This window comes from Gallus gallus, chromosome 2 (genome assembly GCF_016699485.2).
Source record: "Gallus gallus isolate bGalGal1 chromosome 2, bGalGal1.mat.broiler.GRCg7b, whole genome shotgun sequence".
In the NCBI taxonomy this organism is placed as follows: domain Eukaryota; kingdom Metazoa; phylum Chordata; class Aves; order Galliformes; family Phasianidae; genus Gallus; species Gallus gallus.
Genome location: NC_052533.1, coordinates 1,798,717 through 1,823,971, shown reverse-complemented (window position 1 = coordinate 1,823,971; position 25,255 = coordinate 1,798,717). Strand labels below are relative to the sequence as shown.

Sequence of the window (25,255 nt, the reverse complement as noted above, 5' to 3'; positions counted from 1 at the left end):
CTTTGCTTATGCTCATATCCGCTTTCCACCCTTTGCATATGATTGTACAAAGTGCATAGCTCAGAGAAAACCAAATCACAGATCCATAGACTCATACAATCACCAAGGTTGGAAAAGACCTCCAAGATCACCCAGTCCAACCATCCACCTATCACCAATAGTTCTCACTAAACCACATCCCTCAACACAATGTCTAAACATTCCTTGAATACCTCCAGGGTTGATGACTCCCTGACTATAGATGCCACCACCACTCCACAGTCATTTGATTGCAAATGGAGAGAGGCAATTTTAAGATGTTATTCAACTCATCTTAGTGTCTAAAGGTTACCTGAACTGAGCCTACTCCTCACCACTGTAAAACATGCTCAGAGACAGGTTGTCGTGTGGAAGACCCTAAAATCAGTATGAACACTATTCCATGTTAGAAATGAGTTTCTTAAATATTGGTATCTTCGTGTCAGTTGAAGCAACCTTGTGGATTTCTTGTATCCCTTAAGAGTATCTCAAATGGCACTGGATGCTTAGGTTTAGGAAACTGAATGGCTCCCTCAGTGTCTACAAAGTAGATGCCTCCCTGTGACCTTAGCATCCAAAGAGCTGTTCACGCTTCTAAATACGTTAAGTCTGTTGGTGGCAATGACTAAAGTGCTGTTCAGAGGAAGTTCATGTTGGATGTCAGGAAGAGGTTCTGCCCCAGAGGATAGCGGGCATGGCACTGCTCCCCAGGGCAGTGGGCACGGCCCCGCACTGTCAGAGCTCATTAAGCACGGGGATGCTGCTCACAGACATACAGCTTGATTTTGGATAGGTCCTACGTGGAGTCAGGGGCTGGACTGGATCACCCTTATGGGTCCCTTCCAACTTGGGATATTCTGTGATTCTATGATATGAATGGAATCCTATCTCATATAGAAACACCTGCATTAGAAACAGCAGAAATGAAAAATGCGGAATTTCCTTTCTCCCATGAAGCAAGTCTCCATGCTTCACCTTACAAAATGAGGAGAAACAAGTATTTTCATGGTAGTGTTATCTGGTCTCTTTAAGTAGCTGATTTATGATGAGTTTAATCATGTCTTATCTATCACTGCCCAAACGAGTTAACTCTCCAGTGACTGTAAGACTCGGATGCCATACACATATGTATCTATAAATGCATGTATGTATATGAACATCATTCCTTCCTCATTGATCTGGTCTGGTGGAATGAAGAATGAGATAAACTTCTCAGAGAGGTCACAGCACTAGGATAAGAATCCAGGACTTATGGTTTTCCCCTCTGGCTCTGCCCAGGATTTTGGTGTGGCCTTGGGCAAGTCACATTGTATGCTGGTTAATCAGTGTCATGTCCTGCTCTGTTAAACAGAGACAGTATTGTATCCTTATTCCTGTTCATAGCCCATCATGTGTGTTTGCACTGTAAGCCTGTGGAAGTGGAGGCTTACCAGCATGGCGCATAACGTCCAGTGCCAAAATGCTTCTTTCTCTGTGGAGGATTGCAGAGTTACTATAATAAAAATAGTAAATAATGACTATGAAGAGACAAAGAGTCCTGTTGCTGCACTGCCCCTGAGATCCGAGTTTTAAATTAAAGCTTCCCAGAATATGCTAACCTGTGCGTTAAGCTGCTTTCTCCATTAACCTCTTCTGCCCATTATTTGTCAGGTTAATTTCTTGGCTACTGGTCAAATTAGTCATTTCAGTGGAAAAATACTTGATTACATACAGTTTCAGCTTGCTTATTTTATGTCAGAGACTTAATTAATTACAGCGCTAAGCTGTTCATTTTGAATAACAAACATACTATTACAGAGATTGATTCAGTTTTTGCTGCACAGTCTCTCAATTGGTGGACTTCACAGGAGCTGCTTTTGCACCCCTATGACACAGAGTAGTGCAGTGTGCTGGAAGGAGATGGGGAGGATGACCTAATGGTTTGGGCATCCATATATATGGCTTGGAGACCTTATTTACCTTGTGTAAATCCTTAGCCCTGCTGAGTCTGTTCTTCCCAAGAAGTACCTATTTTCCCAGGTAACTAGTGATAGGTCAATAGGGAATGGCCTTAAGTTGCAACACAGAAGTTCAGGTTGCACTTAAGGATGAATTTATTCTCTGAAAGAGTAGTAATGCTTTGGCACAGCTGCCCAGGGAGGTGGTGGAGTCACCGTCCCTGCAGGTGTTGGAGAACCATGGAGATGTGGCACTGAGGGATGTGGTTGGTCGGCATCGAAGGGGTGGGCTGGGAGACCTCAGAGGTCTTTTCCAAGATCTATGATTCTTAGTGGTATAATGTGATTATACCCTGTGATACAGTGTGAAAGCCTAGAGGCAGCAAAGCCCTAAAAGCATTTCAGCAAGATGAGATGTCTTACCGAGAAAAGTGGTGAGGAACCTGAAGTACTTTGGGCATGGCTTCACCACAACTGCTCCCACCTGCGCCTCAGGCCAGCACGTGATGTTGTCCCACTGTCTTCTGCAACCTGGGGGAAAGAGAAAAGCTGGTGGTAGAACAAGCACGAGTGACTCCCTGGTATCTGCTGTATGGAGCACAGGAGAGCAACTCTGCAGGGGTGGACTGAGTTTCAGTGGAAGCAACTTTTGGTAGGGGGGAGCAAGATGGCATGAAGCCCTATCTGAGCTAGGAATGCAGGTGTAGCAAACAGGGCTAACTTTAGGGAAGAACCTGATAATTTTATTACAATTCGACATTTTTCATGATTTTTTGAATAGAATAAATATTTTTTGGGGTTAAAATACAACTAGGCATGCTCTTTCTGCACAGCTGTAGTACATTCTTCTGATTTTGTCCTTTCATTTCTGCTTTCTCAAAATACATTAATTGTATCACACATGCACCACAGAACTGAGTAATGCAATTTTAGTGCTGAAGACAACACAAGTTTGCAGATAGGACTTAACAATATCAGATGAGTTTTTGCCTCAATATATTACATATTTTAAAGTTCATGCCAGAATCTTGAAAACCTTATTTTTCTTTTTTTTTTTTCCCCTTCAATTTTCCACAGACAGACACTTTGATTGCTGGCTGGGTTAGACAGATGGGTTGTCAACAGACCTCCCTAAAAGTCACCTCTTTCTAGCACCTCTACTCTGTGGTTATTTGTCACATCCCATTGCATTACAGTGCTTCCCCACATGTGACTAAAGTGTTGCTGTTAAGGTCAACAGCCTAACAAGAGAAACTGGAATATGAAGAAGAAAGCCTTAAGAAAGTACTTTCCACTTGCAAGTAAAGGGAACTATGAAAACCCCTGCCAAGCCACACTTCTTAGTAATTATAGCCTGATCTGCAATTCCTCCTTTAAGTTATCTTTTAGTCCTTCTGCTGAGAAAAAGGCTGGTGTCATCATCAAGTCTGCTCAGAGTAAGGCAGCTTGCTGTCTCAGATCAGTAAAGGGAGCACATAAAAATGCTTTGAAGCTGAAAAAAGAACTCTCAGCTCTCTTTCAAAGTCATTTCACAAGCTCTTCCTTCATTCTTTCATGAGCAAACCAAACTTTTCAAATGAAGTCCTCGGGTGAGTTTATCAGAGCCTAAAATACGGAATAACCAACGGTATCTTCTACACGCACGCTCTTCTGTAGCATTCATTAAAATTCAATTTTCTGATTTCTAATATCAGTTGCAAAGCTCAGTTTTCCCATCATCATAGTTATCTGCTACCAAACAGCCAGCAGCTTCAATAACATTAAGATATTAAGTATTCTGCCCTTGGAAAATAAATGATTTCTTGACAGGACCTTTCACGTTCTACAATCTTCACCTCCATCACCATCAATAAATTAACAAGTGCCCATTACCCCAGGACAGGTTATAATGCAAAATAATAATGAAATACAAGGTGTTAGTATCAGATGGCTTTTTATGTGTTCTGAATTATGCGCCTTGAGAATTTTTCTGACCCTTGTCTTTTTTTCTGCGATAGCATTCAGCACCACCACTTGTAATGCATGAAGAAATCTCATAGGTGTTTTCAGAACAGAAGGTCCCTTTGATTAAAATAAGGCGAAGACACACAGAATGGATCTTTAATAATTACTGCCTCTGAAAAGACCTCCCTTACCCACCTATTAGCTCTTCTAGCATCATGATTCTTATTGTCTGATGCTATTAGTGTGGCTGCCTGGAAGGGTCTAGGTTTCAAAGGTGAGGTTCATATCCCTACTTTTATGCACATAGTAGTCCCATGTGCAAAGATGTCACTGTAGGATGGTTATCTGAAGAGCCAACAAATCACACTTTGGAAGTGTCCTCTTCTCTCCAATGACTTGAAGAGGGCTTGAATGACTAACTTGAGTCAAAATATCTCATTTTGAGGCGCCTGAAGATCACTGAGATACAATTCACTCATCATAGGTCTAAGGCAGAGCAAAGCCTAAATGATTTGAATAATTTATAATAATTTTATTTGAAATATACACCAGAAAGAATAGACATTCATCTTTTAAATGAATTGGTACAATCTAAAGATATGAGGACTGTAAGATGCTTAGCACTGAGTAACACAAGCAATTACTGCGTGCCCTGCAGTCAGCCCATTACAACATCAGGCAAAAGTTTGTGCCTGTCCAGGACACAGAAACCTTAATGAAATAGCAGTAGAGAAAACTGTCTTCTTTCTCCAAAACGTATAGACCATCCCCTGGCAAATTACTGGAGTCAGAGGGGTGGCAGGCAAGATTCTGTATCTAAATGGTGGCTGTAAGAAAGAAGGGGACACTCTTAAGCATGGTCTGTTGTGACAGGACAAGGGAAAACAGTTTAAAAGTAAAAGGGGGTAGATTAAGACTGGATATAGGGAAGATGTTTTTTACAATAAGGGTAAGCACTGACACAGGTTGTCCAGAGAGGTGGTGGATGCCTCTCCCTGGACAAAGTCAAGACCAGGGGACGGGGCTCTGAGCACGTGATTGAGCTGTGGGTGTCCCTTTTCATTGCAGGGGAAGTTGGACCTGATTAAGGGTCCCTTCCTGCTCAGACAGATTCTATCATTCAGTCATATCACTGACAGATCAACATCTGAGAAAAGTACTTCTGGGTAGAAGCAGCTGCTGTGGGACTTGGAGAAGGGAAATCCCTGCCTTCCCTGTGGCGTCACTTGGTTTTAATAGATGGAAGGAAGATGACAGTTTGTTTTGCAGGAGCAAACCATGTTTGGTGACTGCTAAATGCTTCTCAATTAATTATTTATAAATATTGTTCTCTCAGTTGCACTGGATATCTACAGGAAGGATGAAAACTTATTTATCAGTCCTCTTCCATAGTAGCAATGACCCATGGATGCACCCTGTGCATGGGACCCATCCACTGTGAGGAGCTGCAGGCCATCATGAGGAGCTATAGGGCCATAATGAGGAGCTATAGGGCAATGAGAAGCTGTAGGGCCACCATGAAGCCTCCCATCAGCCTCTTCTGCTCTGGGGCCAGCAAGCCCAGGGCCCTTCTCAGCTGCTTCACACTATTTTGAGCACAGTCTGATCACCAAGGACAGAGACTTTGTCACAATTCATCATTAATGCAGCAGTTCGGTTAATATCTATAAGGGAGACCTCTGCAGAAGCCTTTACATTAGCAGGAAAAGCGGCATATATTTGTGCCTTAGCACTTAGTTCTGCTTTGGCAAATAGTACGTTTCTCCTGAGCTATGACTGAGTCCAAATTGGAAGTCTTTGAAGCAGACTATTTTCCAGAAGAAAAAAAAAAAAATGATCTGGGTTCAGCCCAGATACTTCAAAATCGTACTCCAGCTTGAATACAAGATGGCACTCTTCTTCCAAGGTCCCAGTCATCTGTATCCATGGGAGGGAAAAGGCATCAAGTGCTTCAAAAACTCATGAAGTGCACTCTGGAGCCAAGGATCTTTTTCAGGAGTGCTCCTTTACAACCCTAATAAAGCTGCCTTTTAAGCCTCCTTTAGATAAGCGACTCTAACTGCTCATCCTCCTCTATAAGCCATGCAATTAGCATAATTACTAGCAGTCAACTCTCTCCATCCTGAAGCAGGCTCCTGAAGCCTTGCTCAAGGAGTATGGTCAAGGAACAAGCTGGAAGCTGTCAGCAATGTGCTGGAGCTCGGATTTTCACATCCAACACTTCAGACTTCCCTCTTTGCAAGCCAAGTGTCTTGGCTGTACCAATCACAGCCCTCTGGGCTTTGGGGAGTCCTCCTGTAATAGAAGTTGACGCTGGGGTGGTGTTCACCATATAGTTCTTCTTGCTCTTGGCAGGCCAGGCCTGACTGCCACAGCAGTGGCCAGAGATGCTGACAGAGTCCATGCTGCAGCGGACAACCCAGCACAGCTACAGGAGGTGATAACCTTTCCCACTGCCGCTGCTAAATGAGAATCAAAGCTCAGGCCCTCATTTTCTCTCCATTTAAAGGGTTAATAAACACAAAACATGAAAATTCATATGAGGCACAGATATGTGGAAGTTTGCAGATCTGGCAGATTAGAGCTCAAAGAACATTTATTTGAGCTATATCTACGCTTACAGAAATCATGCCATCAGAGCTTATCTAGGAAGCAGCAGAGTATAACTTCCCCTTGTGAATAAAGATGAATCTCCATAGCTCTGTCTTGGCTCTGAGATTTGACTGGGTTTGGCTGAGGAGAGAAACTAATGGCAGTAGGCTACTTTCAAAGCATGGTCTTAACTCAGGTGAACTCACAAGTCAGAGAAAAAGCCTTTCAGCACATCTGTCATTCACACTGAACACCTCCTAACAAATGCAATCACTTGTGGTCTCTTCTTCCCAAAAGTCCTCCAGAGTTTTGCTCTCCAAATCCACATTCAGATGCAAAGATACCCATTTGTTGCCTAGTAGATCTTGGGGGGCTCTTTTTCCTCTAGCTACCTACATGCAGATAACAGCAAGCCAAAGGTATCACCCAGTCCCATCACAGTGGTAACCTGATGTGCTTTGAATGGAAACTCTTTTCACTCCAATTTGGTATCACGAGGCACTTTCCATCTTCCCAGAAGTAAGTTAGCTGTCAGGTGACACTTACTCTCCCACTGACAGCCTGCACAGAAGATACACCTAGATGCTTTCTCCTGGTTTGTCCAGCTTGGTCTCATTATAACCAATCACCTTTACATTGATTTTCTTGTCCCAGATGGGCATCAACTTTCTACATGACTGAAGAAAACAAATCCCAAATGGTGGTCCATACAATAATCTGCTAACTACATGTCAGTTCTAGATGGAAACATGAATTCAGTCATGCAAGAGAACTGGAAAGCCCATCATGAGCCTTGGACTACTACTGCCCCCGCCTCCAATGAGCCCAGGCTTACTGAATCAGGGATGACCTTCAATTTAAATTTTAGAAGTGGTACGTAACAATAATAAGAATCTAGAAAGATACTTTTTCTTCCATAAATCTTTTAAATTAATTGCAATTTGATTTTGCTTTTAAGCCTATGGAAATTTTTCACATTCACAACCTCCTGGGCTAAGGAATTGCACAGCTGAAGTGTCTGCTGAAAGAACATCCTTTTCTGAATTTGCTTTGAACCTGCTCATTGCTGGTTTCATAAGGAATTGCCTAGTTCCTTTATGAATACAGAAATACTTATAACCTAGTCACAATCTTCCTTTCCCTCGGGAGGAAAACCATAAAATCCTCTTTTATATTCCTCCTCAAGCATCTCTTTTTCAAGCTGAAGTGTCCGAGCCTATTTAATTACTTCTTGCATGGAAGCAGTTTCCTATCATGTCTCCCTTGTATCCTTTTTTGTTTAGAACCACAGAATCACCAAGGTTGGAAAAGACCTCCAAGGTCATCTAATCCAATCGTCCACCCACCACCAATATTTCCACACTAAATGACATCCCTTAGTACAACACTTAAACATTTCTTGAACACCTCCAGAGACAGTGATGCAACTGGGCAGCCTATTCCAGTGCCTGACCACTCTTTTGGAGAAGAAATTGCCCTAACCGGTCTTGTAGTAAGGAGCCCAACACTGCACACAGTACTCAAGGTGCAGCCTCACCAGAGCTGAGTACAGGGGGACGAACACTTGCTCCTCCTGGCAGCTCTATTTCTGATACAAGCCAGAATGCCACTGGCCTTCTTGACCACCCACACACTGCTGGCTCACGTTTAGAAAAGCATTGACCAACACCCCCGGGTCTATTTCTTCCACACAGTTTTCCAGTCACTCTGCCCCATTCCTGCAGTGCTGCCTGGGGTTGTTGTGGCCATTGTGCAGGACCTGGCCCTCGGTCTTGTTGAACTTCATCCCATTGGCCTCAGCCCAGTGATCAGCCTGTCCAGATCCCTCTGTAGGGCCTTCCTACTCTCAGGCAGATTAAACTTCATTCCAATTTGGTGTCATCTGAAAACTTACTGAGGATGCCCTCAATCCCCTTATCAAACTCATCAATGAAGATACTGAACAGAACAAGCCCCAGTACCAACCTCTACGGAACACCACTCAAGACCAGTTGCCAACTAGATGGAACGTCATTCACCACCACTCTCTGGGCCTGGCCATCCAGCCAGTTCTTTACCCAGCAAAGAGTCTATCTGTCCAAGCCATGGGCTGCCAGCTTCTGCAGGAGAATAGTGTGGAAGACTGTAACAAAGGCTTTGCTGAAGTCTAGGTAGACTTTGTCAACAGCTTTTCCCTCATCCACCAGGTGGGTCATTTTATCATAGGAGATCAGGTTGGTCAAGCAGGAGACCTGCCTTTCATGAATCCACGTGGGCTAGGCCTGATCCACCTGCTGTCCTGCACATGTTGTGTGATCTCCCTCAAGATGATCTGTTCCATAAACTTCCTTGGCAACCGAGGTCAGGTTGACAGGCCTGCAGCTTCTCAGATCCTCCTTATGACCCTTCTTTCACATGGATTTCTAGCTCTACTTCATTTTACTCTTCCTTGGAATTGCAGAATAGTTGTACCTTATTTTTTCTGCAGTAGGTTGGTTTTGATCTTGGCTAGCTTGGCTTCTAAGTTTCACTGCAATCCCTCCCACACTCCCTGCAAAATTCAACCTCTTGCATCTTACATACATATTATTAGCACATCCTTTGGGCATCTCTACTCCTCCACCTTCACCTCATTGTGTTTTTATTTTTATCAACACTAACATTCTGTTTTGGAGCAAACCTGTCCCTTTAGAGTTTCCCTTCCAGCTTTCCATGGCTTTGCATTCAATTTGGATATTTTTTGCCTGCTGCCCACTGCCACTCCAGAGCTGTGGGCAGGATGTGACAGATAAACCACAAAGCTGAAGGAAAACCACAGCCCTGACAGAACATGCAAAACCCCAGCACTGTAACATTTCCTTCCCACCACTGCTTTGCTCTCTGTAGCACACTCGTGCTCCTTCAACCTTCTCTCAGCGAGGGATCTGCACTCAGTTCAGCAGAAAATTGATTTGGTCAACTGCAGAAGACAAAAAGGATCCTCAGACTAAGGATTAAGTGAAAAAAATTATCATGGACTATAATTCCATATGTGTGGAAAGACAGAGAGATGAATTTGATTTTTCTCCACTCAGTATACAAGCTGCAGACAGTAAGAACACTGTTACTTGCTGCAAGAACTGATTTGCACTTCTGCAGTGGCTTTCAATAGAAACTGTCCAGGAACTCAACAGGAAATGTTAAAAGGTGTCTTTCTTCCTAAATGTTTGCAGAAATTTGACTCAAAGACATGTGAAGGAAACCTCACCTTAAGCCCCCAGACTGAGTCATTCTTAGCAGCATGAAAGAAATAACAACAGAGCATTTCTGAAGGATTATTTTTAAGCACGAAAATCCTGAGTTTTTCCATCAACAACATCCACTAGAAAACAAGAAAAGAAATATCAAATCTTTCAGCCTTTCTTTAACCAACAAACTAAACAAACACTTGACTCCATCTCTCCACATCATTCTTTTCATTAATGATATTTGTAAGCTAAGTCCTTCTGCCTAATAGGAGAATGTGTGAACTGAAACAAAAGATGCCAAGACACAAAACAAGGATTTATGAAGCCTAAAATGTAACTTCACGCCTCTTCAGCTTCTAAATAAGGGATAGTTCTTTAGTGCTTGGACATAGAGGATGTTCATAAGATTATTCCAGCTTTTCCTCATTCCTTGCCCCAATCCCTCTGTGCTTGCAGAAATTAAACCACACTTAATCCTTGTGAATTTAGGTTCCTACTCTTTCTATATGAATTTTACCTTGTTGGTGTCTCCAGACAGCAATTCACAGTAAAGGTGACTTTATTATAAGGGTGGTGAAGCACTGGCACAGGTTGCCCAGAGAGGTGATGGTGCCCCACCATTTCAGACACTCAAGGTCAGGCTGGATGGGGTTCTGAGCACCTGATGGAGCTGTGGATGTCCGTGTTTATTGCAGGTGATCTGGACTAGATGAACTTTTACGGTCCCTTCCAATTCAGACAATTCTATCATGATTCTATGACTTGGTCACTCAAGTTAAGTGCCGGTCCTCTGAGTGACCAGCTCTGTTTGACTTGGTCACTGAAGAAAAGCAAGCAAACACAATTAAAAGCATGACTAAGTGGAATTTTAAATATCATATTCTGTTGTTATTTTATAGACTTATTCTCTTCCTTCAAGACCAAAGAATGTGCTTTGCAATGGAGGAGATTTTCAGCCAAGTCTTGCTATTGAAGTAAATACTGTTAAATACAGTACATACCATTAAATACTGCTAAATATGACACTCCACAGAAAAGGGAAGCGTAAAGGGGAACTTTCCTCAACAAATCATAAGCCATAGATTCCCTAATCTACTACTAGAAAGATATTGCAGTCAGCATGCAAAGCTGGAGAGTGCTTCATCATGTAAAACCTTCATTATTTGGCTCCTTCCTATTGAATGGGCTGGAGTTTATGCTGGAAGTGTGCTTCTTGCCCACAACACTGATGGTTGGAAGGCAAGAAAAAAGAAAAGTTTGTGTGTAATTTAAAAGGTTTTCTTAATAGAACCCATACTTTTCTCCAGTGTGGCACCTCAGACCTCAGTTTCTCCTTTTCTCCACAACTTCACTTTCCTACCTTAAATGTTCTGGCTACCAAGAAGTAAAGACATCTTGGTTACAGCAAGTCCAGAGCACAGTAAAATCCCCACTGTCTGCAGCAGCTGCACATAACTTATGCCATATGCAACATTTTCCCCACGTACTTGTTGCACATGAGATGGATGGATACCATAATGAAAATGCCTTGGTACAATCAGAAGGAAAATAATAAAAATAAAAACATCAGGAAGGAGAGATTTCTTAACCAGAAACCTGATGGGATGTGAAGTAGACAATTACAAAGTGCTGTCAAAAAAAAAAATAAAAAATAAAAATTAAAAGCCCTCCATAAATAGATTTCATCTGAGCAATTACCCAGAGCTTTAAAAACATTTTGGATTTGCTTTCCATCAGTCCATGGCAATGGCATTTGTTTCTGTAACCTTTGCAAAACTAATGCTGTGTGCATATCTACTTTATAGCATACAAAAATAAAAATAACCAACAAGTCTGACGGCATTTCCAAATGTGACATATTCTCCAAAATAAAATGCCTTTTCCAGTACAAGACTTACGTCCAATAAATGGCTGTTAATCCCCAAAAGCTACAGGACAGCTGTTCCCGAGTCAAATAAACACTGCTGTTTGTTTGAAAGCTTGCAGCCAGGACATGTCAGCAACAGGGAAAACAAAAGCAAAGCCTCTACCCCTACAGCATATTAAGGGAGAAAACGTGGTAACATCTTATCTCATGTCTGTGTCTGTAGAAAGATGAGGTTGAGGCAAAAAAACAGCTCTTATCTATACAGGGCAAGGTGATTAGGTTTGTAGGGAGAACCCCTTCAGTGGGAGAACACATTCATTTCTGAACATTGTCCAGGAACAGTGAGGACCAATGTTATCTCCAGAAGCTTGGACCATCAATGCTGCTGGTCATAGCAAGACTGAAATCAAGACACCCTCTGTATTGCCTGGACCAGAGTTAGAGAGTAGAGTAACTCGGAAGATAAGGTAAGAAGATAAGGAAAGAACAGAGAAAGATGTCTTGTAGGTCCTTTTGTCATTAAAGAGATCGTTAAGAACCAATTCAAGTGATTATTCAGTATTCAAAGGGGGGCTACAAGAAAGGAGACTTCAGCAGAGTCTGCTGTGATAACAAGTCTTTAATGGTCCCTTCCAACTCAAACGATTCTACGATTCTATGACTATTTTAGACTGAACTGATATACCCTCCAGTCTTCACTGAATATATTAACTAGATACTCAGGGCTTGATTTAGCTTCTTATGAAAAGGCTCTTAGTGCCATTCCTGATGCCCTAGGATATATAAGAATGTTGGAGTGGCTAGTAGATATGACATAGCAATTATAAGAGCCCTACTGGCCTCTGAAACAGTAACTGGTGGCCATGCTGATTATCGAAAAGCACCTATAATGACTGTTTACATGGGTGGATAGCAAGAGGACAAGGGGGAATGGTTTTAAACTGAGACGGGGAAGTTTAGGTTAGATATTAGGAGGAAGTTTTTCACTCAGAGGGTGGTGACACACTGAACAGGTTGCCCAAGGAGGCTGTGGATGTCCCATTCCTGGAGGCATTCAAGGCCAGGCTGGATGTGGCTCTGGGCAGCCTGGTCTGGTGGTTGGTGACCCTGCACATAGCAGGGGGTTGAAACTGGATGAGCATTGTGGTCCTTTTCAACCCAGGCCATCCTATGATTCTATGATTCTATTAAGTCAGATCTTTGATCTATGACTCACGCTCTCATGAATCAACCCCTGTCCAAGGGGCTGTTTTTCTTGACTGCTTTCTTTGACTGCTCTAAATCACTCCTGGAAAACTACCACCCTTCAAACCTGCCAGCTCAGAGGCTTGTCTAAATAATCCCTCCACTACTGACTTTAAAACAATGGCCAATAAACCATCTATCCTGATGCAAGTGGAGGTGTAAGGAGCACGATAGGAGCATTTGGCAGGTCTCAGAGATGCAGCCTGAAAACATCATACATTCTCAGCCCTGGGTGTGTCCATCCATCCCCTCTCCTCCAGCGATGGAGCACCTGGAGACTCGCTGACAACTGGGCTGCCATACCAATCCTACCTACATATCATCTGTCCCAGGTGGTCTTATGCAACTGGGAAGGTGAGAATTCACTTGAACTTTTGCTAGCAAGGAAGTATTAATTATTTCTTATCTTACTGCATTATAAACAGATGGTGATGAATAAACAGACTCCTCATTTAAACTTCATTAACGTTTTTCCAGCTTGACTTTTAATTTCCATATGTTCACTGCTTCTTCTCTTGTCAAACACACCTTGACATCTTCAAGGGAGACTGTCAAAGAACCCCAAGTTCCAAATCTGGCTTTTCAAGCCAACTTCCACTGCAGAACTGTGGAATGGGAAAGACGTTATAGGGAGGATAAACAACATGGGCTATTCTCCATTTGGATTCACTTGTATGAGACAATGTTGGTGATGAGATTACAGGAGTGAGCTCTGTTGTTCACAACAAGCTGAGGCATATACAACTTAATAAGTGAAGACAAGGGAAGGTGATGGGGACTATTTTCATTCATATTTTCCACTTTTTGACTTTTTGATTGGGTTTTACATCCTGCCAGAATGACAGACAGGTCTAGATTGCAAATACAAAATGCAGTGCTGAAGTACTCAGGGTATCAGAAGCAGCTCAACCGTAGCAGCTCCTTAATGGCTACTGGCAATTCTCAGTGACACTTTGAAAATCACCTCAGTTATCTCCTCAGTATTGAGCAAACAGACAAAATGTTGATCTGTAAGATGCTGACAGCCTCTAGCTGTGAAGTGCAGAGCTTATTTCACTTCCATTTAACTTCTGCAGGAAGTCAGAATTCAAACAGAGCAGGTCTTCCTTTCTGGATGAAAAAAGTCCTGAAAAACTATTTAAAAAGGGAAGTTCAACAAGGGGAATGCCAAATCCTGTACTTGGGGAGCAGTAAAGCCATGTAATTTACAGGCTTCGCAGAGAAGGACAGTTGCATGTGGGTACCAAGCTGAAGGTGAGCCAGAATTGTGACCTTGCCATTCAGAAGGCTAAAGGTGTCCTGAGTTGCACTGGGGAAAGTAGCAGCAAGTCAAGGGAGGCGATCCTTCCCCTCTGCTCAGCACCTGAAGGGCTGTGTCCAGTTCTGGGTCTCCCCAGTACAGCAGAGATGGAAGAAACAGAGCCAGCATTTTCTCAGTGGTGCCCAATACCCAACAGACAACAAGTTCAAACTAAAACACAAGGAAATCCATTTAAACCTAAGTTGTTTTGTTTTGGTTTTTTTTATTATTATTTTTTTATTTGTGGTTAACAAGTATAAACACTGGAGCAGGTTGTCTAGACGGGTTGCCTCCATCCCTGGAAATATTCAAAACCCAAATGGACACAGCCCCGAACACCCCGTGCTGACTGACTGGTTTAGATGAGGTTTGAACTAGGTGATCTTCAGAGGTCTTTGCCAGCCTCAGCGATTTTCTGTTACCAAGCCAAGGAACATATAAACACAGAAAATCCCCTCCCATCTCTGTAGATCATCAGACTCAGCAATCTTCTGTGGTTTAAATGTCAACTCTACGTTCTCGAGCGTTTTCTCTCATACCTAAACTTGCATGCTATTAATCTACAAATCTGGGCTAGACTTCCCATGCCTGAGATCTGCCTAATATTACCACCACTCTCCATGAAGGTGGTTAACCGTGGGACATCAGTTTCCTGCATAGAAGCATGGTCTCCAGAGCTGCTCACCCCATCCAAATATGAGTCACACAGTACCTCATTCAACTGTCATCCCTAATTGACTCTGTCACTTCTGAAAGAATTTCTGATTGTGGAGAGAATCAATTAGCAATAATGAGATAAGGAGATAATGAGCACAGTCAACTCACCTAGATGTCATTGCTTTTGTTGACAAGGCCAAAAAAGAGTAAATAAAATGGGATTTATTTTATTTTATTTGGATGCTTCAGATTAAGCTGAACTATCAGTAAACTGCAGCCATGGCAAGGGGGGAGCTTTCTTTAAAAACAGAACAAAGCAAAACAAAGGCAAACAACAATGAAAAAACAACACTTGGCGCTCAGGGATAAACAAAAAAGCAAGTGGAAGTCAGCAAGAAGCCATGCAGCGATGAAACCTGCCCTGCAGCAAGCCTTAGGGGCTCTGACACACTTCACATGGAGAGAGATTTACCACCATCTGCGGGCCTGGAAAGCAGAACTCCCTCCAGCTACCTTCTCCTCCTAGCCCTACTGCTGCTATCTGTATTATCATCTGAGCAGTTACTGCATTGCATACAGATGTCTTGGTTGAAGAAGAATCTGGAGTAAAAGCTTAGTTTTCAGTGGGGCTGGGATTGCATTCTTTGCTTCTGAAATATGCTCATATGCATTTTCAAAGTAACATAGAGGTCTGAGAAACTCTGTTATAAACTGCAACGAATAAATGCCTCGGAGAACAACAGGCTATAGAATTACCTTACTGTGGGGTGGGAGATGCTACCAGAGGAGCAGTCCCATGAGAGAGCAAAGAGAAAGGGAAGGACAGCAGCCCAAACAGGTACTGCATATCATCCTACTGCAGCAGCTACTGGCTACGTGGCAACCCCTGTCTGCAGAGCAACTCCCAAAACTTCTCATCATGCTCATCCAATGGGGAAGCTTTGCTGAAGGCACTCAAATCCTGGGCCTGACTTGGCCTTGGTGGTTGGTCTAGATGATCTTAGAGGTCTTTTCCAACCTTAATGATTCAGTGAACAGATCCTGCAGCTGCCCAGGCAGGACTCTCCCAGGAACTGGCTGATGAACACCTGGGCTCTATGTCCCACCAATATTGAATGCCAGAGCACTGTCAAGACTTCAGCTCTTGCCTCCACTTGCCCTTTCCTGCATTGCATTGCTTGGCACTAGTGTACAGGGGAATGTGGTTTTGAGGTTCCCCAAGGTACTCCCTTGGCAGCTTCTAGGAAAATATCACCCACAAAATCTGCACCCACAGCCAATTCCGAGTGATGCATGATACTACATATGGATTCACTGGGAGAGGATAGAAAACTTGACTTATCTAACCTGAACTCCATGGGGTTTCTCTTTCGAAGTGTTATTTCTCCACAGATACATAATATTTTCCTGTGAATTCAAACTGTATGTGCTGCCAAAATACTGCCTTTAGTATTCTATCTATGCACAATTCTGTTAGAAGTCTAAACCATAAAAAAAAAAAAACCTGCAAGTGGACACATTTCAATGTACTTGTCCTTAGCTTACCCCTTCTAGATACGAAAATAGCATTGCTTTTAGTTTAAAGGAGGAAAACTGAAGCCAAGAAAACCCAGGAACCACCTTCACTTCAGCAGTAGTGCTGAGATAGAATCATAATGGTTGGAAAAGACCACTAAGATCATCTAGTCCAACCATCAACCCATCCCCACCATGCCTACTAAACCACGATGCTACAGTTGCAATAGTCTATGGATGTCTACTGAGGTAAAGTTTGCAGGGAGATCATCATGGAGAGAGATTAGAACATGTTTAGGAAGGGGCATTAAAGAATCTGGAATAAAAAGAAAACCAGCCCTCTTTGGCAGGGTGATTGGAACTAGATGATTCTAAATTCTAAATGATTCACGTGTGTGTGACATCTACGTGCAGCTACGATCTGTGTCATTCTCAGTATCTGAACTACTGCAACCCTTCCATGCCTGCCATGAGATCATCATGTGGCCTACAAAGAAAGCCAGCCAATTCCCACATGACAAAACTATAAAACACCATCAGTTCAACACCTGGGCACATCTGTGATGCAGTTCAGCAGTACCTTCTCTTGGCTTTGTGATAAAGGAAGGAATAACCAGTGCCCATTTTCCATCATGCCAAACCCAGCAAAGGTCCTCTATAACACGCTGTAGGAGAAGTACAGGTAACGTTACTGGTTTTTAGGTCACTTAGGAACACACTCTTTGCTGAGACTGAGATGAGGCATTGTGAGCATCACCTCCTGCACTGGGCAGGGAAGAGTCCTGCCATTTGCACAGTAACAAGTTCTACAGAAGACTTTTTCTTAGTAGCACTACAAATTGTACAGTAAACCCTTTTCAGGGAATAAAAGAGGCTGGAAAGGTCATGTGACAAATGCCCTAGTGAAGGTTTCATTCCTCCAATTGCAATTCTGTATGTGAGCACACAGATTCATCTCTCCTAATGATGGGAGTGGGACGTCACCTTACTTACCCCAAACCCCTTCAAGACAGTGAACAACAGGATGGGACCCACCTGGGAACTGGGGTTATTTCCAACACAGCTGAGCTAAGCCTCCACAACACAACAATCTGAACACAATTCACTGCATCCTGAAAGAGATGCTTACATTCAGCTACAATACCTCAGGGCAACCTAAAATCAGAGATCCCTCACCAAAAGTAATTCCCAACCAGTGGCTATTTGCCCACGTGAAGCCAACAGATCTCAGTCTACCTGGTCTTGATTCCAATGATAAAGAATCCACCTCTGTACTGCATCACAATCACCACTTTACAAGAGGTACAAGATCATGTCTGATCATTGAGGTAAAAGGATAACAGGGCAGAGGGCTGCCAGGGCAGTCCTGCTCATGAAACTCAATCCCATACTGCAAAGCACAACTGCGTCTTACACACCCTTTCATAAACTGGGCACGTTCCATCACGGAGCCAATAAAGCACTCCTTCCTGCAGCTCTGTGCCCTCTGATGGTTAGCAACTTCCTTAAAACCCAAACGTCAATCTCACAGACACTTCATTTTTTGCACGTGCTGCCAGCTTAAACCAATCTTCACTGCTGTTGCATCCCAGTTGCACCTTCTGCACTCAAAAAGACAACATCACCTTATCAGACACGGTCTCCTCAAAGGTGGGCAACTTTGCAGATACCAGATAACACACCTAATAGGGAACAGAGAGACTCCAGTCTCGCCAATGGTGGCTATCTGTGGTCCAGGACTGATTCTAGGAACAGCAATTGGCCCCCACTACCTGCACTGAAAACACAGACATTTAATTTGAAAAGAAAGCATTGATTTAACTCACGCACATACACCCACTATAATTAATGGCTGTTCAAACACAAAACAGTGTTAAGACAGATGTTATTGTTTATCAGTGGAAATCTACCTGCTTACCCTGAGCTAGTGATTAATCTCAGTATTACCATCAGGTGTTCTTTACAAATGACTAATCTATTTGACACAACAAATTACAGCTGTGATTAAGCCCCTCCGATCGATACAACTGATAATGGCTTCTAAACAAAGCTTTATTTCTAGACTGTATTGGAACTGCACGTTTCCTTAATCCCATTCAATTAGAAAGGATAATAAATTGGTTGTTAAATCTCAAGTGATTTTCTTCTTGCTAACAGGATGTTGAATGCACAGAAGGCAATACACCTACCTGGCCATAAATCACAGTACTACGTTACAACTGGCAGAGAGCACCAGTTGCTTTCCATTCTTCCTTGTGAGACTGAGCTACATTAAAGTTAATGCTTTTCTAGGGAATTTAGCTAGGAGGTTTTATGCAGCATTTATTTTTAAATTGTACAGTCTTAGTGTTGCTGGAAATAATCTTCACCTCTTTGTGATCTCCTGTCATCACTTCCATGTCATCCCTGCCAACCGAACTGCCCCCTCCTCCACCTCTCCAAAGTTCAGCTACATTTACTGACTTCTAGAGCACCACTACAAAAAAAAAAAAGAGCTTTTTTTTCTGCCTACTTGAGCTCACACATCCATGCATTGGACACTCCAACAGGGAAACATGCTGTTTAGACATTTAGAATCTGCCGGTCCACATTACTTCCAAAACAGACATCTCCAAAAGTTGATGCACCTATCTATCAGTCGCCCACTTGAGTGCCAGAGCAATCACACATCAGAAGTTGTGGCTTCTATCCATTGATTGCAAGGGCAGAGGTGAGTTCTTTGCTGGAAGTCATACTGAGCTCTTGAATACCTACTGATGTAGGTTGCATTGTAAAATTTGGCTGTAGATGTCCACGCACACATGTGTTCCACATTGACATCATTGGTGACCACTTCAACAAGCTGATATATGCAGATTGACTCAGGAGTAGTAATCATCATCTCCATGGAGGATAACATCTTACAGTGCTCATATCTTGTTTAATGACTATGGTAGGAATGGGAAGAAATGCAGAATTCCTACAACCCAATATTTCAGCATTCCCTTATGAAAAACAAACTCCAGAAGGTGTTTAGACACTTGCTCATGCTTTAGGCATGGATGGCATGCAGTAAGGCTGAGCATGTTCTTACATCAAAATCAGCAAAAATACGTTCATTTAATTCAGTGGAGAGGGAAAAAAAAAAGAAAAAACACATTTTGGACTAAAAATTTTAATGAGGAAAAACATTTTGAAAAAGGAGAAAAAAATTAACAATCAAATACTTATTCTTCCATTTCGAATGTGCTGCATTTAATTGAATTTCTACAAGTGTGCATGAATGTGAAATGAAGCATTTAGTTGGCTTTCAGAGGATGTATTTAAGTACCCTGACTTCTCCCTCCTTTACTGTATTCTAGGAGAACATTTCTTCAAACAGCTCTATTTAACTGCGCAGGGATGCTTGAAATCAAAGGAAAACATATCTTAATAGATAAAAGCAGGGGCCAAAAGCCTTCCTTGCATTCAGTAAAGCTCCCTTAGGGACCAGCTTGGCCCAAGGATGCTGTTCTATCATTAATAAGCATCATGCAGAACAGCCCTTTGGTCTGTAACCTATTTTGAGCAGTACCAAGTCAAAGAGGATGAGAAGACATCTTTCACTTTTTCCTCTTTCAGGAGGTGGGATGCAAATGTAAAGCAGGATATGCATCCTCCTACCTCTACCCCAGTCGATGTGATCTCTTCTTTTTGGAACCTGCCAGTCTCCCACTGGTCCCTACACCTCCTTTACACACAATCTCTGGCCCTGCCTTGAGAGAGGCACTTGGAGGGGACAGGTTCACCTCAATATCTCATTCCTGGGGCTTTGACTTAACTGTTATGAGATATGACAGGACAGGACCAGAACAAAACCTTCATTTCTCTGCCACACAAATCTCTACAATTAAGGGTTGAGCATGAGAGGCTGTGCCAAAATGCCCCAAGCTCCCTACAGGCTGCATACCAAGGAACTTCAACAGCACAGATGCATGCAACATCCCCCATCCTCACAGCCATGTCCTGCAGCATCTCTCCTGATCTGAAACATCACCTCCCCAACACATGCTGTGTCGTGCCTTCTTCTCAAAGGAGGCACAGCACCACAGCTGCTGGGATGGAGGAACCTTGGGAGAATGGAGAGCAAAGCTGGCACTGTCGATTTGACCCTCCTCCCTGATCACTGAAGGAGGGAGTTGGTTCAGTTCAGAAAGAGGAATGACTGCCTGTGATTAAACAGCCTGAGATGGCTGAGGTTCACCCCCCTGTGGGTGATCATCATCAAGCTATTCAAACACTTGTGGCTGGTGGAACTGTGCTTTGGAAGGATCAGTATCTCTCCCACCTAACATAAAAGCTCAACGTCAGCCAAAGCAAACCCAGCCAGCACCTTGCTGCTGCAAGAGGGGTGAGAAATGGCACAGATGAAGCAGATGTGAGGCCAGGGATGTGAGCCTGAGGGTCAGAGATGGAAGAAGTTGCTCCCATACCTGAGGTCTGATTATCCTCAGTGATCTCTGCCAGGCACTGGCTGCGTTCCTCTTCAATTTCCAGCATGATGCTGCACTCTGGGCGCGTGCTGGATGCCTGCAAGAAGGGCAAGAAGAAAGGAAAGAGTGAGCAAAACCTGTCTGTACTCAGGGATGCATTCCTGGGGATGCACAGCTAGCCAAGCTCTGCTGGGTCAATGTACCATGGGGATATGCATCCATCCTCATTGTACATTTGATTGAGACAGGCGAGGATAATCCAATAACTACTGGAAAAAAAAAAAAAAAGCAAAAAAAACTCCATAAACATTGTTCTCTGTGCTTATCATAAAAAAATAAAAACAAAAAAACAAACAAAAAGACTTTTTTGCTGATAATCAGGAGTAATTCTGCTTCTTTATCCTCTGGGAACCCTGCCTGACTAGCCTAACACTGACAGCTATCTAGGGCAGGAAGATGGCAACTTTAAAATTCATGCCAAGAGCAGTGGGATCTGTGCTTACATCGTTTATTCCCTCCTTTCTCACATGGACTGCCTCCTGGTTCATGCTAATTCAGAGCAAAACAAAACCCAAATCAAATTCTCAGATGCAGATTAGGAGATCAAGGAGCTAAAAAGGAGGAAAATCCAAATAAGAAGGCTTTTCCCCCCATAAATGTTTTCTCCCCACTTGGATCTAATTGTATTTGGCTTTTTTTAATACATCAGTGTCCAAAATGTGCAGATAATTAATTGTGGACTCTTTACATCATGCATTCTCACTCACAAAGTACAGATCATAACAATTGGCATCCAAAAAAGGAACCACGAGCCAGATGGGGTCATGTTAACGTCACCAACCTGCTCCCATTTGTAGGGAACACCCCATCTGGTATAGGCTGCCCAGGGGGGTGGTGGAGTCACAGATCCTGGGGGCTTTCAGGAAGAGGGTAGACGTGGCACTGAAGGACATGGTCAGTGGGCATAGTGGGGATGGGTTAGAGTTGGACTTGGGGATCTCAGAGGGCTTTTACAACCTTAATGATTGTATGACTTTGTTGCTCATGTCTTCATAAGCTTTCCATTATGGCAGGTGCTGCACAAGATCAAGCACAGAACCCAACCTCTTTCAAAGAGATGGCAAACTACATTGAGCTGGGAGATACCTGTTCAGAAACCCAACTGCAAAGAGGTGGTGAGATGGAAATGGAAATGATGTGGAGAGAGCAGCAGTCTTGGCTTGAGTCTGCTCAATCACTGTGAAATACAATGCAGGAGCGACCCTCAGTCAGGTGAACTTCAGGGACAGATGTGAGAGGCAGAGTTACAGCCTTTCTCCATTAAAATTCATTGATTCTGTGTTCACAGTTGGTGAACTGGGGGGGGGGGGGGGGGGGGGGAGGGGGAGGGAGAAGGAAGGAAAAGAAAAGAGTATTTTGCTCTGAAATAAGCAGAGAAAGGAGGAAAAAAAGAACTCTTCACGTCTCTTTTCAAAACAAGAGCTACTTTTCTACTCATTCAGCAGCCAATGCCATAAAACAGAAGACCCAGAAACCCTCCAAAGTAACAAAGCTTTGATGCAATTTACCCTTTGGATTAAAATTATAGCATAACTTAGCATATTAATTTTTATTCTGTCTCTTACTGATCCAACCTACTCTCTTCCTTCTTCTAGTCCACATCTTGCTCAGACTGTACTTTCCCTTAGGCTGAGAATGGGCTTTGAATAGCAGTATACAGACAATTATTATTGCAATGTGACTTTCCAGTCAAATTAAAAGAAAAACCAAAACAACAGCAAGTTGAAGAAGACTGAGTTGCTGCTTTCCTGGTACTCAAATGTTTCTTTCTTTTTTTTTTCCAAAGGGAAATTTATTTATATGTGTATATATATATATTTTACCTGTGTATATATATATATAAAGAACGTGGAGCTTGCTTTAAAAATAAAGATTGAAATGTTCTGCTTTCAAAACATTCCTTTTTCTCAAAGGAAAGTTACAACTCCCTGGACTGAGCCTATTGCCTGATTTCTCTCACATTTATAAACAATTTGAGTTTTCATTTTATAAATTAATTCATACAGCTCTAACTTTGATCAGGATTGGCAAAGCACTACAACACATTGTTATGATTTTTTTAGGCTGCAGATGTTCTGCTAAGCCCATTAGCAATACTTTACCACATCTCCCAGTCACAAAAAAATGCAAGCCTAACTTGGTTGATTGCATATTTGCCTAGGTTGCTCCAAAAATAATGCCTCCTGTTTATTTTCATGGAAATGATAACCAGTACAAAGAGCACAATAACACTCTGCGTTAGAGCAAATTCTCAGCTGCAAAATGCTCTTTTTTAACGTAGTCACACTATTTGCTATGCATTTTTGCCAGCAGTGATCAAGAGCCCGCATGCTGCACTTGCACAAATCTGCATCAGCAAAGGTGACCCACTGACGCTACTGCTGAAACACACCACCCACTCCTCGCTGTGGTCACATCCTGTGTGGTCTCCCATAAACGTTCAGCAGGCATCAGTGAACATCAGTGGGTGCCACTTTTAGTTCATGGAGGAACTCAGTGACACTCCTTTGCTCTACACACACTTCCCTGTAAGACACCATTCTGTCAGATTGCCCCTGCGCTGTCATCTGTCACACAGAGAGAAAATGTGATGGAATATTGGTGGGAAGGTTCGACCCCTATTGCCATCCCACCAACATCCACCTCTGACATCGTGGGCCAACATCATAAGACAGGAGGCTACGTAAATACACTAAGTTCTCTAAATCAGCACGAGGTAACTCTTTTTTTAAAGACTATTTTACCATTAATGGGACTTATCTTCCTTCATTTTAGTTGGGCAAAAGCTGCGCATTTAGTATCAATTTATTTTTGCCATTCCTTCTAGTCCACAGAGAGCTTGTGAGCATCAGTCTTGAAGGCTTTTTTATGCCCCTTGGCTGACTGAAGTTCAGACTAAAATATCCAATATTTAGGTGGGGAAGGCCATTGATGTGTGAATTTAGTGTCTAAAAGACCTTAAACTGAATCATCAAGGTCAAACAGACTCACATTTGAAGCATTCTAGTTTGTGGCTTATTTTCCACACTAAATAAGGAAATAAATAGTTCAAACAAAGAGAATCATAAAGGTTGGAAAAGACCTCTAAGATCCCAAAGTCCAACTCCAACCCATCCCACCACATCCTCTAACCATGTGCCTCAGTGCCACATCCCCATGGTTCTTGAGCACATCCAGGGATGGTGAGCCCCTCACTCCCAGGGCAGCCTATGCCAGTGTCTGACTTCTCTTTCTGAGAATAAATTGTTCCTAATATCCAACCCAGGCTTCCCTGGCACAACTTAAGGCCATAACATCTCCTAAGATACTGCCATCCCTCTTCTACCTCCCCAGTGATAACATTAATAACCCTCCGCTATCACTGGTGACGTTGCCACAGGCTAAGAAAGGCAGCAAAAAACAAAACAAAAGAGTTTTCAGGCACCATTAGGAAAATAAAAAACACCAATTTTTTGTTAGTAGGTCATCAGTTCTGTTGGCACGGTAGTGAACAGGGCAACTAGTTTGGTCACCTCAACTTGTTTCTCAATAGCCAAAAAGCTCATGATCCAAGAGATCTCACAAGAGCTGTGAGTCTTGTCTGCCAAAACGCATCTTCCCTGGGATCAGAGGCTGAATAACAGTCCTTCCTTGGTGGGTTCCTCCCGGAAGGGAATGAAACAGACTTTACAGATACCTTGGTGTGAACTCACTTCACTGCTTCCCCATTTTGGCTTTTTTATCTTCCTTCTGGAAGAGGTGAGGATCATAGAATCCTAGAATCATAGAACGGCTTGGGTTGACAAGGACCTCAAGGATCATCTAGTTTCAACCCCCCTGCTATGTGCAGGGTTGCCAACCACCAGACCAGGCTGCCCAGAGCCACATTCAGCCTGGCCTTGAATGCTTCCAGGGATGGGACATCCACAAGGACTGTGGAGTTTGACATCTTTCACATCAGTAGGCAACTGGCCACACAGACACAGGGCTAAGGACCACAGTGGTTCACATTTCCCATTCAAAAAGTGCAGATAAAAGGAAAGCATGACCACAGCACTTGGTAGGCCACACAAACACCATCTAGCAACCAATAACACTTTTTCCTGGACGTATCTATCATGGATGTGCAGCTAGCTCAAACTCAGTAAACCCCCACTCACTAAAAGCCCTTCTGGAATGCATGCGTTACCACGTAAAAGTTGTGCTGGATTTGTTAGGGCCATTTTTCCAGCACACGCTCTGAGCAGAATGACGAAGAAGTTTTTTACTGGACATGATTTCCCACAGCTCTGAATTCTGTGGCAACTCTCCTGTGGAGTTATCCCCCAAAGTCTTTATTAATGAGAGTTTTCCTCCCCCCAGGATCCTAGCAATTGTTAGAGGATTACTGAACAGTTTGCTAATGCTAAGAAAGCCATTGTGTGCACTCTTTAATTAAATAAAAGTTGAAGGTTTGTCATAGACTGAAAGAGATACAGAAATGT

General features: G+C 42.9%; 1 protein-coding gene across 3 annotated transcripts in view; it reads right to left on the bottom strand.

Moving 5' to 3' along the window:
* The window catches only part of VIPR1 (vasoactive intestinal peptide receptor 1), a 110,492-nt gene that overhangs the window by 50,776 nt on the left and 34,461 nt on the right, over positions 1-25,255 (bottom strand). For 2 of the 3 annotated variants that reach the window (NM_001097523.2, XM_015281047.4), the window contains exons 2-3: positions 20,733-20,829; positions 2,379-2,486 (exon numbers count right to left, since the gene is read on the bottom strand). In NM_001097523.2, the coding sequence (NP_001090992.2) occupies positions 2,379-2,486; positions 20,733-20,829 (205 nt within the window). The remainder of the gene's footprint in view (positions 1-2,378; positions 2,487-20,732; positions 20,830-25,255) is intronic. The other variant, XM_040675299.2, reaches the window with a different exon arrangement.